Raw genomic sequence first — 15575 nt, forward strand, 5'->3', positions numbered from 1 at the left:
TCCGCATTTACACGCTGAAAAAACCGGCGCCGATCCAACAAACGCAGTCATCCCACCTCCGATCCAATATTCCCTCACCCGGCAACAATTCGACATTTGGGCTTTCTTGTCTTTCTCCCTCCCTCTTACTGCCTCCTCTCTCTAGCTTCAAAGTCTCAAAGTATAATTAGCCCCATCCACGATGCCGAAACCAACTGTAGATTACTCCCTCTACCTCGTTACCGACTCCACCCCCGCCATCCTCGGCGACCGCGACCTGTCGTCCGTCGTCGCGGCCGCCGTCCGGGGCGGCGTCACCATCGTGCAGTACCGCGACAAGACGAGCGACACGGGCGAGCTCGTTGCCAACGCCAGGAAGCTGCACGCCGTCTGCCGCGCCGCGGGTGTGCCGCTGCTCATCAACGACCGGGTCGATGTCGCGCTCGCTGTTGGGTGTGAGGGCGTGCACATCGGGCAGGATGATATGGGTGAGTAAATCTTTTCATTCTTTCTCTGTTATTTTTTCCCCCTCCGTTTCTGTCTGCAAGAATGTGTTCTTCTTGACCTAGTGGCTCGTTTCGTTTCTCATGAACACACTCTTGTGCTGTTGAGATGAGGATGTATTCTAAGAAGGGGGCATGACTGACATCCAAGTAGAACTCACTGCCGCAAGAAAGATCCTCGGTCCGGACGCCATCATTGGTGTCACGGCCAGCACTATCGAGGAGGCCCTCAAAGCTTGTGAAGATGGAGCAGACTACCTAGGTATCGGCACTGTCTTTGCCACATCAACGTACGTTCCTCTGACTACATCTCCCCTCTCGGTCTCAAGTCTCATCAAGCCTTCTTGGGCTTATACCTCATCTAACGCGATCATCTCAATCCCTTTTCCCTAAGCATCTCTTTCTTCACTCACTAACACAACCTCCAGCAAAGAAAACACAAAACACATCATCGGCACCGCAGGCCTCCGCACAATCCTCACCAAGCTCGCCGCGGCAGGCCACCTCCCCCGCGTAAAGACAGTCTGCATCGGTGGCCTCAACCCCTCCAACATCCAGCGCGTTCTCTACCAGTCCGCCAACCCCGACGCATCATCCCCCGCAAGCCTCGACGGCATCGCCCTCGTCAGCGCCATCGTTGCCGCCCCGGACCCGGAATCCGCCTCCCGCAACCTCCTCGAGCTCGTGAGAACGAGCCCGTCCTACCGAAGCATCACCTCTTCCTCCTCCGGCTCCAGCTCCGGTACCTCAGTCGACGTCAACCAACTCCTCGCCCAAATCCCCTCCGTAATCACCCGCGTAGCAACAACCTCCCCCCTCTCCCGCAACATGACAAACCTAGTCGTCCAAAACTTCGCCGCAAACGTCGCCCTAGCCGTCGGCGCCTCCCCCATTATGGCAAACTACGGCCAGGAAGCACCCGACCTCGCCCGCCTAGGCGGCAGCCTCGTGGTGAACATGGGCACCGTCACCCCCGACGGCATCGCAAACTACCTCCTCTCCCTCGCCGCCTACAACGCCGCGCGCAGGCCCGTCGTCTTCGACCCCGTCGGCGCGGGTGCCACCTCAATCCGGAGGAACGCCGTCAAGACGATACTGGCGGGCGGGTACCTGGATCTCATCAAGGGGAACGAGGGGGAGATTAAGACGGTGTGGGGTGAGGGGACGCTGGAGCAGCAAAAGGGGGTTGATTCGTCGTCTACCCTAGCTCCTACACAGAAAGCAAAGCTTGTAAGGGATCTCGCGAGGAGGGAGAGGAACGTGGTGCTCATGACGGGCAAGACGGATTACCTCTCGGACGGCAGCCGCACACTGGCCGTGGACAACGGACACGAGCTTCTGGGCCAGATAACGGGCACGGGGTGCGTTCTAGGCACAACCGTCTCGGCTATGCTGGCGGCGTGGGCGGACGAGGATAAGTTGCTTGCTGTGCTGGCGGGGCTGTTGCACTTTGAGGTGGCGGCTGAGTGGGCTGCCGTGAGGGCGGATGTTCAGGGCCCGGGGACGTTTGTGCCGGCGTTTATTGACGAGCTTGCGAGGGTGAGGAGGGTGACTGTCGAAGGGGACTTGACGTGGTTGCAAGGGGCCAAGGTCAAGGTTGTCAATCTTGAGTGAGAAGATGTCAAATCTCGATCTACCCTCTCGATGAATCTGGATAATCAGGTAGAAAAGCCTGTTTCTTTTCTTAGAACCAACCCCACAAGACTCTGAAATCTTTTGTAGATGTATGTATATATCTATAACCCAAAATTCGTTTCTACCCACAAAAAAGAAACCCGCATCTAAATCTTGGGCGCCAAAGCCTGCAAAACCTCCCTCGTATCTTTTCCGGTATCCTTGACCAACCCAACAACACTCTTGAACTCGGGCCGCGCCGCATCCCCCATCATCTCATAAATCACGCTCTCGCTCGTCGTCACAACCACACCCTCCCCCCTCAACCTCGCCAGCGCAATCGGCACCTCCTCGCGGTTACAGCTACTCACCCCGTCCGCGAGCACATACACCTTATGCCCCTCAGCCAACAAATCCAGCGCCGTCTGCGTCACGCAGATATGCGACTCGATGCCCACAATCAACACCTCGTGCTTTCCCTTTCCCTCGAATTGCGCGGCAATCTCGGGAACCCACATGCTGAACTTGGTCTTGTCCACGGCGGGACGCACGAGGTCCGATTCTTTCAGGAAGGGTGCGAGCTCGGTGACTGTGTCGCCTAGGCGGGCGCGGTTCTGGGTCGTGGTGTAGACTGGGATTTTGAGGGTGTCTGCGGCGCGAAGGAGCTTGGAGGTTGTCTTTACGACCTTGTCGAATTCGAAGATTGCATTGCGGAACTTGTCTTGGAGGTCGCAGACACTAGTACAATATCACATTTGTTAGGAGACCATCGTATCGTAGCAAAAGTGTGAAAGTAACTAGGAGACATCAAACGCACAAAATGACCGGCCTTTGCAGGCGACGATTCGCGGGGTCAGACATGCTCGCGGTCGTCAGGAAGCGGGGTCGGAATAAGAGTCCGGACGGTCGAGGTTGGGGTAATCGAGTAAAGGGTAGATGTATTCGGGGAGTTCTCGCAATCGACATACCCCGGGGGAAGGAAGAAAGGGAAATCAGACCATCAATAGTCCCAAAAGGAAAAAAGGTCATCAAGGTCAGTCATTCCGCGACTCGGAGCTTAGAGACTCGGCACGTCACACTCGGCCTTGGAGCAGTGCGGGGAACCGCCGCATCCAAGTGGGGTAAATTAGTGCCGGACCGGGCCTCTCTGGACACTGCAGACTGAGAGGTGCATTGAAGAATTCATGTACATGACCTCGCAGAGACCCCTGGGTTGCCCATGACGGTCCGCAACCAACAATACAAACGCAAGGTACCTGCAGTACAGAAATAGTCATCATCTCCTGGCTGGTTGGGTAGCTGCAGGCTGGAGAACTGCAGAGGCGGCATCACCTCTGATATATCACTTTCTGGACTTTGGCCCACAGAGGTGGACCAAAAGAAGATCCTCAATGCAGCTAACGTTGTGGGCGTCCTAGTTGCCGATCTAGGTTGGGCGTGGCTACCTGGGGGGTAATTGGACACTCTGTGAATTCATAGATTTTTGTTATTTGGGTTCCGCTGGGCGGACTGTTCTAGCCATAGTGCCATGAAAGCCATATATCATGGCACAATACATGGCTACCTACTAGTCGGCTTTGCTTGCATTGTTTTGAAGCTTGCCATCTCACCTCTTCATGCTGGAGGGAGTCGTCTTTTGAAAGCAAAGAAAAAGAAGATTACTGCTCTGGTCATGTTCGACCACCTTCGCGTCCAGTGCCACCGGGGCTTTGCGTTCTCTCCACTCCGATCACTCTGCCGTCGCCGTGGGCTTTGCCTTGCCAGCCGGGTTCATCCAGGAGAAAGCAGAGGCACCACCGATGGGGTTCGCCGACCGCGGCAAAGCTGGGCCTGCATTCTTCGCCTCTCGTGGGGGCTTGGCTTCCGTCGTGCTGTTGACCGTGGTGCTACTGACTGACCTCTTGGGTTCCCAGCGAATATTGGTTGGCGGATTGCTCTCTGCCGCCACACTGACCTGACTCTTGCGTCGATGCTCTCCGCTAGTTCTGGGTGCTGGTGGCGGCTCGTAAGCAGCTCCAGTTCTGGCAGACGATGATGAACCCGATTTCAGGGGCTTCAACACCTTCATATTCCGGCTTCCTCGCCCGGCGGGCTGATATCCGCTTAGCGGGCCATTGGCGTCCCGTTGCCCGTTCTCGGCACCGTTTGCTGAAGTGCCCTGGCGCCATGAGCCCCAGATGCCGCCCACAGACTCGCGCCGGTTTCCCTCTCCACTGGCCGAGCTGTTGTGCGCTGTAGGGTACTCTCTTGCCCCCGATTCGGACCCGCTAGTAGTATCCTTGCCAGGCCGTTCACTCTCCCCGCCACTTTCAGACAGGTTACTTGCCCCAATCGACTTGTTGGGTACAGAGTGATTGTCCATGGGCGAGAGGGGTCCCTGCGACTCGGCGTCCTCATGCTGCATGCTGGACAAGCTGCTTTCCAATGCTTTTTGCGTGGTTGGGGCCTGAGGTCGTGGGTCTCCAGACACAAAAGGCGCCGCGTTGGCGTTGAGTCGCGGCTTTTCGGGGATGAAGTTGATTGTGCTTATGTGCTTGAATGCCGCCTCGTCCTCTGGGCGCACAAAGGGGACTGACAGTTTCTCGCGCTCGCTGCCATAGAGGCACATGCGGTTTTGGGAGAGGAGAATATCGGCTTGGTGAGCTCTGAGGGTGTCGCTGCCAATAAAAATCTGAATGCCCCTCTTCGGCTCCGCGCCTTCAGACTGCTCCATGCCAGACACCTCAAAGGTTGCGAGGAGGCAGGGCATTGAATGCCCAGGGCTTGATGATCGGCTGCTGCGTTCGGAAACAGTGGCCTCGACTAGGTATACCGGAAGGCGAACTTTGTACGTGCCATCCACATCGTGTTGAATCTCATCCAACAAATCGAGATCCTTGAGGACAGAATAGTCGACCACGGATTTCTGGGAGCCCGTGCAAAGATCAGCATACAACACCGTATCGTGGGCGAAGCTCGTTGTAAGCCAACACCGGATGATGGTTGGTACGGAGCCTAGGAAAAAGAGGCCTGGTGGAGGCTCCGGCATGTCTATCGGAGAGTCGTCTTCATGACTGCTGACCATGAAGTTGGTGTCCAAGCCCAAACTGCTCGCCCTCCCAGACGCCACAGAATGAAAAGAGTGAACAGAGTGGCCGGCAGAGCTATGGCGTCCATCCGACTTGTGGGACAGGGACCGTTCCATCATCAATCCGCTGGACGGTCTGGGAGGTCCGAATTCTCCAGAGTGGCGATTGCTCTGGCTAGACCAGTCGGCTGCTCCCCGCAATGCACTCTCATCGAATCGTACGCTGTTGGCTCGAGAGGCAGCACCCCGACGGGTAGGCTCCTCCTCTGCAGGTCCTAGGTGAAGGGAGCTCAGCAGGTGCTGGCCTTGCTCGTCGAAATCATCAAACATGTCGTTGGGTGAGAGGTGAGTCGGCCCTGGAGAGTGGGACGTCAGCGAAAAAGCAATCACCCCGTGGAGGACCTAACATTACCTTGCTGAGGGGTTCCGGCAAGAACGCCAGGAAAAGGATGCTGTTGCCACACAGACTTGAGACTCGCATCTTGTTCCTGGCGCCTTTCAAGCCTTATTAGTCTCTCGCCCTGATTACTCTGAACCAGTTGGATTTGCTTCAAATCCATCTGGATGTTGAAGAGATCGTCGCGGGTGATGGGGAACCGATGATCCATTCCCGAAAGCAGTTGTGTGGAACTCAGTATAGTGCTCGGACCGAATAGGAATCGAAGGACGTTGGGGACGTAGGTCCGCAGAGTGTATTGGCGAAGGACAACGGCAAGCGAGTGTCTTGTGATCAGGTGTTGATCGAGTTGGAGAGTCAGTTGTTAGGTATCGACAAAGCCGTTGGAAGGAAGGATCGTTCAGGAAGGTTGTTCACGCCCATGGGTTTATTGTCGAATCCAGGCGCGTTCGAATGACGGGTCGAGGAAGGCTATGGGCTCTTCCGACCTCGATCCCTACGATATCAGTTCACGAGGTCCTCCTCCCCCGCCACATCGCACGGTGAGACCAAACAGGTCGTCAACAGCAGCAGCTGCAGCAGGCAAAGGGTTGTTTGTATGCTTTTCGTATCGCGGTAGCTTTCTTCTTTCAAAGTCCAGTCGAGTTGTTCGACTGCGGCAGCTAGTATTCGGTGGTGATAGTATACTAGTTTTGCACGATGGTCTACAGAGGCGGCTATGCCCCAGGGATGATGGCTTTGGGAGGTTGCGTGTTTGGTCGAATATTCTCGACGCCGAAATTGAGGTAAGTTATGAGTTTGGAGACACGTATATCGGCCGTAGATGGCGTGTATATGGTAAGTGGGTGCGAAAGACTCTTGGTGCGATCGCAGTAGGGTGTGATGTCGTCACGGGAGAAGCGCTAGAGACGATGCTGAATGGTAGATGCTTCGGTTCGATTGAAGACTCGCAGAGGACTCGATTGATCAGGATGGAGCGTGTCGGCTGTTTCGATGTAACGGTAAACGTCCAGGTAGAAAGGCCTTTGGAAGAGGCAGGACACAGAGTGTTTCGTAGAGAAAGATGAAGAAAGAAGGGTGTTCGACAGGACGGGGGGTTAGACAAACGAAGCCCGGCTGGTTAATTTGGAGCGGCACGTTGAATTAGTGAAGCGGGCAGGACACGAGCAGAGACGGACGGGCATGTATGGAGGTGAAGTGAACGGGCAGCAACGGGAGTGGACCAGCCAACGAAAGAGGTGTGGTCCCGGGGGTTTGGCGCATGGGTGAGAGAGTATCGTACAGGTTCTCCCAACTTATCGTTGCCAGGAAGCTGCAGAGTTCAGGTGGGTACGTCGGTGGATGAGAGCACTGAAAGAGGAGGGTCCGGCTGATGATTTGTGGACTGGCACGACTGGGAACGCTGGACCCAGCCTCGGACAATCTGGTGGTGTACTTGAGAGATACATGAGTGGGCTGTCTGCCGTTTACCTACACCAGCGACCAAGGTACCTACCTCCAGTACGTAACTGTGTGGCCGTCTGCCTGTGGCCCTGTGGGAAGTGCAATTCGGTGCAGCGCGCCTCACCTCGGTGCCTGCAAAGTCAAGTCGTCGCCCTCCCGCCCATTCACCCACTGGAACTCGCAACGGGGTAACGGGGTGTGACGCCGTAGGAGGTTCTGATTGGGGCCCGGCGAGCTCACCACCTCACCCCCAAATCCCCCATGCCAGGGACGTGCTGAAGACTTTCAGCGTCACCTCATTCCTCCCGCCATTTCCAATTTACCTACGGATACCTTAAGGTACCTCAGTTGGCAGTGACAAAGTGACTTCCGCTGTTTCCTCACCTCCTGCACATCTTCAAACTCTAAAGCACCCGAGATGCCAGTGCAGAAACGTCCAAAACCTGCCTTGGACTGCTTAGCTACTAGGATGGTGTCACCTCCTCCGCACTTCACCTTTGCTTACCCTGCCCCTACCTTGTCTTTGTTCTCCTCCTATGCAAGGAAACCTCACCGAGGTCAACGATTCCTTAGATGCGGGCATTACATCCGTGGGAGGTAGAGCTGTAGATCATCAAGTGATCACGTAACTGGAGTCAAGATTAGAAACTTTCCCATCTTGCCCTTCCTATTTGGAGTAATAGAATACGTAGTCGTAGAAGACAGGGTAAGTTGTATATGCGGTCGACCATCTGTCATTAATCCTCCGATGCTATATCCGTCGCCAAACAGTCCGCAGCTATCGAGTCTGCGTTGCGGATTACTCCCGAGACCAGCAGCGGCTTTGATTTCTCCTGTCCTTGGCGATTCTCGGTGGTGTCTCAGACGACGGCATGTCTCCCTGTGGCTCGGCACGAAGCGAACGCGAAGAGATAGGTCAGGCTACGAGTAGGATAAGCAGAGACAAAGTACATTGTACGCCACCGTCATCACATGCTTTGCTATTTCGGAAGAAGCATTCGTCTTGAGTACTTGGGCAGTTTCTTACAAAGAATTCACTTGATTTGAAATGCCACTGCAGCGCCTCCTGCAGAATATATGCAGCATCGCATGGACCGCTCTATTAGCTTCTCCATCGCCCATGTCAAACTCACCTACGCCGGAGGGTTGAGATCCCGCCAATCTGGAAATACATAGTCCGTACGATCGTCGTCGGGCAGACCGACGTACTCTTGCCCAATGTGAGGCAGCACCGTCTGATAAAACACCCTATACGCCTCGCCGCTCAAGTGGAGGCCGTCCGGCAGGAGGTCCGCGAGCCCGCCCTGCTCGCCGAGCTCCGGGGTACCAAGCAAGGGCCCTCCGGCCTTGAAGCCAGGCGTCTTGGCGACGGCATGGTCCATAAGAGCCTGCCACAGGTCGATCGAGACCACGCCGGGGACCTCGGCGGCGACGTCGCGGGCCGCCTGGGTGTAATCTGCGCTGATCTTGGCGGTCCGAGTCGGCTTTGGGTGGCCCCAGGCCAGGTCCAGCTTGGTGATGCGGATCTCGTCGATGGGCGGCGGCGTGACGAGGAGGATCTTGGGGTTGTGTGCTGTGATGTTGGGGTGCGTGACGATCTTGATGAGGTTCTGCTTGTATTCTTCTAGGGGCACATTTTGGGTTGTCGTATGCATTGGCTGAACTGCATCATTTGCGCCCAGAAGGACCAACTAGGGAGAGTCAGGTTGACATTGAATGCCAATCGGCACGAGGTTTGTACTGACCAAGTACTTCAGCCGTGGCCCTGAAGGTGAAGGAGCGGGAAACATCTCGGGGAGATATCTCAGAGCATTCGCCGAGTTCCAACCAGAAAACCCACGGTTGACAACGTCATAACGGCGATTCACATCTTTGAAGCGGCGTGTGTAAGTGTTTGAGTCTCAACTCCCAAAACCTGGTACTGGTAAACTCACGACATTGAAGCTCAGCCTGGAAGCAAAAGCCTTCAAAGGTCACTACAGACCCTTGGAACAGAGAATCTCCAAAGAGCACAACTTGAGGGTATGGTTTCTTGAAATCGTGGTAAGTAATGTGTAGCACCTGTATCAATGATATCACTTACAGCCATGTTGGGGTATCTATTAGGCCACTCTATGTCGCTATGCTATGAGGAATATGCAACCTAAGGTACTAAGTCTATGGTGTTGAGTGGCTTGCCCGGCTTATATGTGTCTCCGTGACTTCGCTGCAGGGAGCCCAAGGCAGCCCTTCTCCTCAATCTCGCAAACACCACCTCGGAGCCACTAATACGGCAGAACATCCCGTCTAGCCGAAAGCACGATATCCTCACTGGTTAGGCTATGTGAGAGTACCTGCAGTCTGCGGTTGTCGGCCTATCAATTGCACGAGAAGACCGTACCACTAACACCGAGTTTCGCAGGAGGAGTTGGGTTCCACTCTTTAGACTAACAGCAATGGCAGCGACAGACTGCTCCTAGGCAGCCAATGTTCCATGGCCAATTGCTGACACCCACCAAGAATTAAAGATTAGATAGTCAAGGCATCTATTAGCATTCAAACCATGGTTCAAATCATTATCTTTCTGGGTACCTGGTCATAACACTTTTCAATAACGAGGCGCATCAGAAGTATGGGATCACGTCCCAAGCTGATAGCCTTCACAAAGGTATTGAGGTGGACTGGCGGGGCTTATCCATCAATTGGACCCACTTCCTTATCAGAACAGCCAGCGATTCGCTCAATGACTTATCAGCAAAAAAAAGTCGGCGGAACTAATCCCCGTCAGAAAAAAAATCCAGAACTCCAGGAAAATGTTGTAAGAGAAAACAACCCCAGTCTCGTTGCTCTCCCCCGCCATTGAGTATTTGATCACTGCGGAATGCCGCAAATTTTCTAGACAATGGCGTCCTCTCTTGCTGCGCAATTGGCGCAGATCGCCGCCAATTCAAAAGCATCTTTGGATGTCAGGGCGCAAAAAGCCGCCCACTCAAAGTCCCTCCTCTTCGAGCCGAGAGTCGCCGCGACACAGAGCTACCAGGCGCTCTACACGATATGTTTGGAAGGCTTCGAGGAGCTGTGTGAGCTCGACGGCCGTTTCAAGCCGTATGGCCTGACGCTCTTTAGCGAGCAGAGCATGAGCGAGGACCGCACCCAGATGACTGCTGCTGAGAATGTCGAGTTAGACAAAAAGGTCAAGTCCTTCCTGCGCCTCGTCGGAAGCAGACTGAGGCTTATGCCTTCGCTTCGTGCCCTCGAATGGCTTGTGCGAAGATTCAGGTATGTTGGAGCCTCTACTCTCGCCGAAACCCCCACGCTGACGTTGTCACAGAATCCACGAGAACAACACGAAGTCTCTCATCACGACCTTCCTCCCGTACCACTCGATCCCCGCCTTCGTTACCTTGCTCTCGATCCTGCCGTCCAAGATCCCCAACGAGTACCGATTCTTGAACCCTTACATCAAGTCGCTCACTTCACCTCCACGATCTGTCCTGGTCCACGAAGCGATCCACAAGGCCGATTTCCTCAGCACCCTCTCCGAATACACCCTCGAGGCCTGCAGGAACCAGCAGCAATACCCGACCCTGATCTCATTCTGGGGCGGAATCATGACGGAAGCCGTGAACGGTCTTCTTGAGAACATGCGCTCAGGTCGCCAGGCTGTTCAGCAGGACAACAACGAAGCGTTCCTTCATCGCGTCGGCCCCACCCTCGCCGAGGCAATGACCATGAAGAAGGTCCCCAATATGCAGATCGCTTCGTACATGGCCGTCACTATTGTTGCGGCCAAGGGAAGCTTCGACGACGCGACTCTGTCGGCTTTCATGGAGCAGATTGTCCACGGTTGGACCAGCGAGACTGTGCGCCCCGGCCTGGTGTGCTTGTGCATCCTGGCTCAGTACCGATCCGCGAAACAGCTTTCTGGAAAGGTTACCAAGGCCTTGTTGAAGGTGCAGGACCTTGGAGAGATTCTCGTTGAGCTTGGTCAGGAAAGGAGGGTGGACAAGCTCACCAACGGCCTGTGCATCGCCTTTATCGAAAGACTCTGCAAGAAGGGCGATGCCCGGGGACTGCCAATCATTCGCGTAATCCTGATGAGCAAGATCCTGAAGGGGAAGCAGATTGCTGTCATCTTCAAGTCTCTGGTTCTCGCGGCCCACAGGCTGGACGACGAGGTCGACAAGGACGGCGAAATTCGCAAGGAGCTCGGTTCGACACTAATTGATCTTTCGCGCTTTTCCGGAGAAACTAGCGAGATCATCCGGACGGTGCTCGAGGAGGTCGATTTCGATGTGGAGGAGCTGGAGATGAAGCTTGATGTCTCTATTCGCCAGAGAAAGGCACTGCCCGGAACCCTCGAGGATACCGAGATGGATGGATCCCAGCCCGTTGTGCCGACAAAGGAGAACCTGAGAGAGACTATTCAAGAGCTCTCTGGCCAGACTCGCGCACTCCCATCGTGCCTCTCAACCAGCACTGGGGACGTCTACGACGAGTTCAGTAGACTCTTCCTCCGGGTCGTGTCTCAGCAGTCCGAAGACCCGACACTTCTGGCCGATTTCGACCAGCTGCCGTCTTTGAGCCGACGAACTGCAGTCAGCGATCACACCTACATTACCTTCTTCGTCCGCATCTGGTCCGGCCCATACCCGACTCTGGCTCGCGCCGCTGCTGTCGACACTGTCAGGAGACGTCTGAGCGACGGCGACGGCAACGATCTTGACTTCCAGGCCCTTATCCCCTACTGCCTTGTTGCTCTCGTGGACTCCTCAAAGAAGGTTCGCCGTGCTGCGGCTGAGCTCCTCATCCAAATAGGCCACTTCTTCCCTCACCAGTCCAAGGTCGCGAAGGCTTCTGTTTGGGGTGGTAAGAAGCTTTACGACGACAGCGACAAAGTGCAGTGGCTGGATGCCGATACCATTTCTCGCCTCCTTCACGGCGTCATTCTTTCGGCTCTGGAGGAATGCATCATGCATGAGGATCACATTCGTGCCGTCCTCCACTCGACACTCGACAGCAGCGCCAAGGGTGAGAGCAGCGAAGGCAAGAAGGCACTAAGCTCTTCTGGCAGGGCTTCGATTCTCTCGTTCCTTGCCAGCCACGTCGTCGCAACGCCACTCATTAGGGTCAAGTCCAACCTGCTCTCGATCCTCAACCGCATCAGGGGAGTATCATCCACTTCTAGAACAAAGGTCCTGCTACCGGCTTTCCGATGGTGGGCGTCACTGTCCGCTGAGGAAGCGGACCGTCTCGCCGAAGCTGAGGAAGTCGACCAGTCATTGCTGCACACGACCTTTGCCGAGATTGTCATACCCAACGACAGCGAAGGCCTCGAGTGCCTCCTCTCTATCATGAAGGATCCCGCCTCCGCCAAACGTCCCGAGCTGGTCAGATCCATCTCGGCGCGCATTCGTTCTATGTGGGGCTCAATGAAGGCCGATACCAAGTTTGATGTTGCCCAGACGATGCTTGAGCTCTCTCAGGCACGACAGGCATCCCAGGACGAAGAGGACATTATCGCTGACGAGGCGGCTGACTTTCTGAGAAACGTTGAGCTCACCACAGAGATCTTGGCTTACTTCCTCGAGTCTATCCAGACCGGCACGAAGCTCATCACCGAGCCCCCTGCCAACAAGCGACGCAGGACCAGCTCCTCCGAGGCCAACCGAGGTGTTGTCAGCGCTCAGGCCAGTGCCGAGCTCAGCGCAACCCTGAGATCCGTCACCTTCGTTCTCCAGCTCGTTGACGGTTCGCAGCCTGCCACCCACCCCGAGTTGCTGGACAGCCTCTTTGGTACCCTCTCCGAGCTTCAGCACTTCCGTACTGTCATCGGATCGGAGCTTGGATACCTGCAAAACCTGGTGCTCACAAGTCTGATTGCTATGGTCCCTGCCTACAGAGATAACAAGAACCTGAAGATCGACGGCTCAGGAGGCCATGGAGATTTGCTTGTCAACTGCATCCAGAAGTCTTCCAGCCCTATCGTGCAAAACTCGGCCCTTCTCCTGATTGCCAGCCTTGCTACTGCCGCGCCTGATCTTGTGCTTCATAGCGTGATGCCCATCTTCACTTTCATGGGTGCCTCTGTACTCCGCCAGAACGATGATCACTCAGCTCATGTTGTCAACCAGACCATCAAGGAGGTTGTGCCGCCCCTGATGGCGTCGCTCAAGAAGGGCAAGAGAAACCCCATTGCGGGTGCCACAGAGTTGCTCCAGAGCTTCGTCACTGCCTATGAGCACATTCCCGCACACCGCAAGCAGGGCTTGTTTGTCGCTCTCATCAACACTCTCGGACCCGATGAGTTCCTATACGCCCTGTTGGCTATGCTTGTCGATAGATACGGCCCTAACGACAGTCTAATGGCATTTGCCTCTGAACTCCTTGGCGTCTACAGTGCTGAGGTGCAGCTTCAGACCTTGGCTAAGCTTCTGGACTTGATCAGTGACATTTTCAAGCCCAAGCCAGGCCTTTCGGCTACCCTTTTGGGAGTTGGCGAGGACTTGTCAGAGAAGAAGCCCGAGACTATTGCAATCCAGCAGTTGACCGTATTCCCCGCTCTCCTCTCCAGCAGAAAATTGCGAAAGGAGATTACCATTCTCACCGAGAGGGACGACATGGATTCTTCAAAGATTCGGGACTTGTATGCCATCCTTCTCAGAGACGTCCTGGCCCTTGCGGAGACCGTCAAGCAGCAGAAGGCTCTGCACGAGTGCTGCGGCAACGCCTTGGCCAACCTCCTCAACCTCCTTTCCATTGGCGAGTTCATCAAGTCGGTCGAGAACCTCCTGGACCGCACCGAAATCGACCTTCGTCGCAAGGTCCTCCGTGCCCTCGAGGTCCGCGTGGACCAGGAGGGCGTCGCGGACGTTGCCTCCAGAACGGCACTTCTTGCTTTCCTGCCGCAGCTCACCGCCGCAATCCGGGACACGGACGACCTCAAGTACAAGCACACTGCCGTTTCGTGTATCGACAAGATTGCGGAGAAGTATGGCAAGAAGGATATCGAGGCCGTCGCGGGTGCCGCCGCAACCATTGCTGGACCCCACTGCCTCGGTCAGCCCGATGTTAGCCTCCGTGTCATGGCATTGCTCTGCCTTGCCTCTCTTGTTGATGTGCTTCAAGACGGTATTCTGCCTATTGTGAACATTGCTATTTCTCAGGCAATTCTCTACATCGAGCAGAGCGTAGAGAATGACGAAGCCGCCAACGAATTGCACAATGCAGCATTTGCATTCATCACTGCTCTGGCGCAGCACCTGCCTTACATGATTTCGGAGAAGCACCTGGACAACATCTTGCTTGCTTCCAACAAGTCAGCCGAGGCTAACTTGGATGACGAAGCCGACGATGAGCGCATCAACTGTGTCAGATTCCTTGCCAGAAAGGTCGAGGCCAAGACGATGTTGGCCAGCCTGCAGAAGAACTGGATCCCGGCTGCCGAGGCTGGTTTCGACGTAAGTTGCCTACCCAGAGAGGCTTGCAAATCCCTACTAACAAGGAAGCAGGCCACCGAGGAATGGGTCGACATCTTTGGCGTTGTGGTCGATAGCCAGCCCAAGTCGGTTGTCACCAAGAACGTCACTACCTTGTCCACAATCCTGCTCAACTCCTTGGACCTTCGCAGACGGGAACATATTAAGGGCAGACTCACAAACGCGACAGCTCAGCATGTGGCCAAGATCGAGGCATCCATCAACGACGTCACTCTCAAGATGATTTACAAGCTCAACGACGCGGCCTTCAGGCCCATCTTCACCCAGATTGTCGAGTGGTCCACGCAGCTGCCCAAGCAAGACGTCACAGGACGTACTCTGCGTCGCTTCAGTGTCTACGGGTTCCTCCAGGTCTTCTTCGAGGGTCTCAAGTCCATCGTCACCAACTACGCTACCTACATTGTGGACGATGCCGTCGAGATCATTAACGGCACCGACTTGAAGCTGCCCGAGCAAAAGGAGCTCTGGCGGCGCGTGCTGTCTACGCTGGCGAGGTGCTTCGAGCACGACCAGGACGATTTCTGGCAGGCCCCTGCCCACTTTGGCAAGGTCGCTCCTGTCTTGACCGCGCAGTTCCTCCACGCCTCTTCGTCCTTCGATTTGACTGGCGAGCTCATCCCCGCCGTGGTCGAGCTGGCCTCCGCGGCGGACTCGCAGGAGCACCAGAAGGAGCTCAACACGACCATCCTGCGCCACCTCCGCTCCGAGCACGCGCCCGTCCGTCTGGCGGCCGTCAGGTGCCAGCAGCAGCTTGCCGAGAAGCTCGGCGAGGAGTGGCTGTCCGCGCTGCCCGAGATGCTCCCCTACATCAGCGAACTCCAGGACGACGATGACGAGACCGTCGAGCGGGAGACGCACCAATGGATCGTCAAGATCGAGGGAGTTCTTGGCGAAAGCTTGGACTCTATGTTGCAGTAGAGAAAGTTTGGAACAAAAATGGAGAGGGAGAGCGATCCGGAGCCGTGTGGGATATTTCTACGGACGGAGATTTGTGTGGACAATCCCACCCCGTCCATGTACCCTATTCGATGCATGCGAAAACAAACAAGTGAAATTTTAGGGACGTCATTTGGACAATCAAAGAAAAGAAAAGC

The 15575-nt window shown here is 55.4% G+C and overlaps 6 protein-coding genes across 6 annotated transcripts; 2 read left to right on the top strand and 4 right to left on the bottom strand.

Moving 5' to 3' along the window:
• Positions 1 to 181: 181 nt before the first annotated feature.
• On the top strand, positions 182 to 2096 carry BDZ83DRAFT_656207 (hydroxyethylthiazole kinase; the record flags this gene model as incomplete). Its single annotated transcript, XM_060510855.1, has 3 exons — positions 182 to 467; positions 637 to 772; positions 911 to 2096. 3 exons carry the CDS (start codon positions 182 to 184, stop codon positions 2094 to 2096), a joined length of 1608 nt encoding a protein of 535 aa, XP_060359829.1.
• Positions 2097 to 2263: 167 nt separating this feature from the next.
• BDZ83DRAFT_589151 (isochorismatase) lies at positions 2264 to 2957 on the bottom strand (the record flags this gene model as incomplete). The annotated part of the gene is made up of 2 exons (XM_060506205.1): positions 2264 to 2834; positions 2914 to 2957. The coding sequence occupies 2 exons, from the start codon at positions 2955 to 2957 to the stop codon at positions 2264 to 2266; spliced, it is 615 nt and encodes a 204-aa protein (XP_060359830.1).
• Positions 2958 to 3825: 868 nt separating this feature from the next.
• On the bottom strand, positions 3826 to 5771 carry BDZ83DRAFT_589130 (uncharacterized protein; the record flags this gene model as incomplete). The annotated part of the gene is made up of 2 exons (XM_060506202.1): positions 3826 to 5519; positions 5576 to 5771. The coding sequence occupies 2 exons, from the start codon at positions 5769 to 5771 to the stop codon at positions 3826 to 3828; spliced, it is 1890 nt and encodes a 629-aa protein (XP_060359831.1).
• A 932-nt stretch (positions 5772 to 6703) lies between these two features.
• BDZ83DRAFT_656209 (uncharacterized protein) lies at positions 6704 to 7586 on the bottom strand (the record flags this gene model as incomplete). The annotated part of the gene is made up of 3 exons (XM_060510856.1): positions 6704 to 7030; positions 7388 to 7464; positions 7520 to 7586. The coding sequence occupies 3 exons, from the start codon at positions 7584 to 7586 to the stop codon at positions 6704 to 6706; spliced, it is 471 nt and encodes a 156-aa protein (XP_060359832.1).
• A 375-nt stretch (positions 7587 to 7961) lies between these two features.
• Positions 7962 to 9141, bottom strand: BDZ83DRAFT_637241 (GDSL-like Lipase/Acylhydrolase). Its single transcript, XM_060509293.1, has 4 exons — positions 9087 to 9141; positions 8938 to 9034; positions 8749 to 8873; positions 7962 to 8694 (listed from the first exon to the last, which is right to left on the bottom strand). The coding sequence occupies exons 1-4, from the start codon at positions 9090 to 9092 to the stop codon at positions 8137 to 8139; spliced, it is 786 nt and encodes a 261-aa protein (XP_060359833.1). The 5' UTR covers positions 9093 to 9141; the 3' UTR covers positions 7962 to 8136.
• Positions 9142 to 9884: 743 nt separating this feature from the next.
• On the top strand, positions 9885 to 15399 carry BDZ83DRAFT_589106 (BP28CT domain-containing protein; the record flags this gene model as incomplete). Its single annotated transcript, XM_060506199.1, has 3 exons — positions 9885 to 10261; positions 10314 to 14442; positions 14494 to 15399. 3 exons carry the CDS (start codon positions 9885 to 9887, stop codon positions 15397 to 15399), a joined length of 5412 nt encoding a protein of 1803 aa, XP_060359834.1.
• Between the last annotated feature and the right edge of the window lie 176 nt (positions 15400 to 15575).

Source organism: Colletotrichum acutatum (assembly GCF_030867785.1).
Source record: "Colletotrichum acutatum strain CBS 112980 chromosome Unknown BDZ83scaffold_135, whole genome shotgun sequence".
Taxonomy (NCBI): domain Eukaryota; kingdom Fungi; phylum Ascomycota; class Sordariomycetes; order Glomerellales; family Glomerellaceae; genus Colletotrichum; species Colletotrichum acutatum.

Excerpts from the sequence above, each read along its gene's own strand:
- BDZ83DRAFT_637241 (XM_060509293.1), bottom strand. Across the intron at positions 8,874-8,937 it reads CCAGGCTGAGCTTCAATGTC|ATGTGAATCGCCGTTATGAC; the intron begins GTGAGTTTACCA and ends GCCGCTTCAAAG. Across the intron at positions 8,695-8,748 it reads GGCCACGGCTGAAGTACTTG|TTGGTCCTTCTGGGCGCAAA; the intron begins GTCAGTACAAAC and ends GACTCTCCCTAG.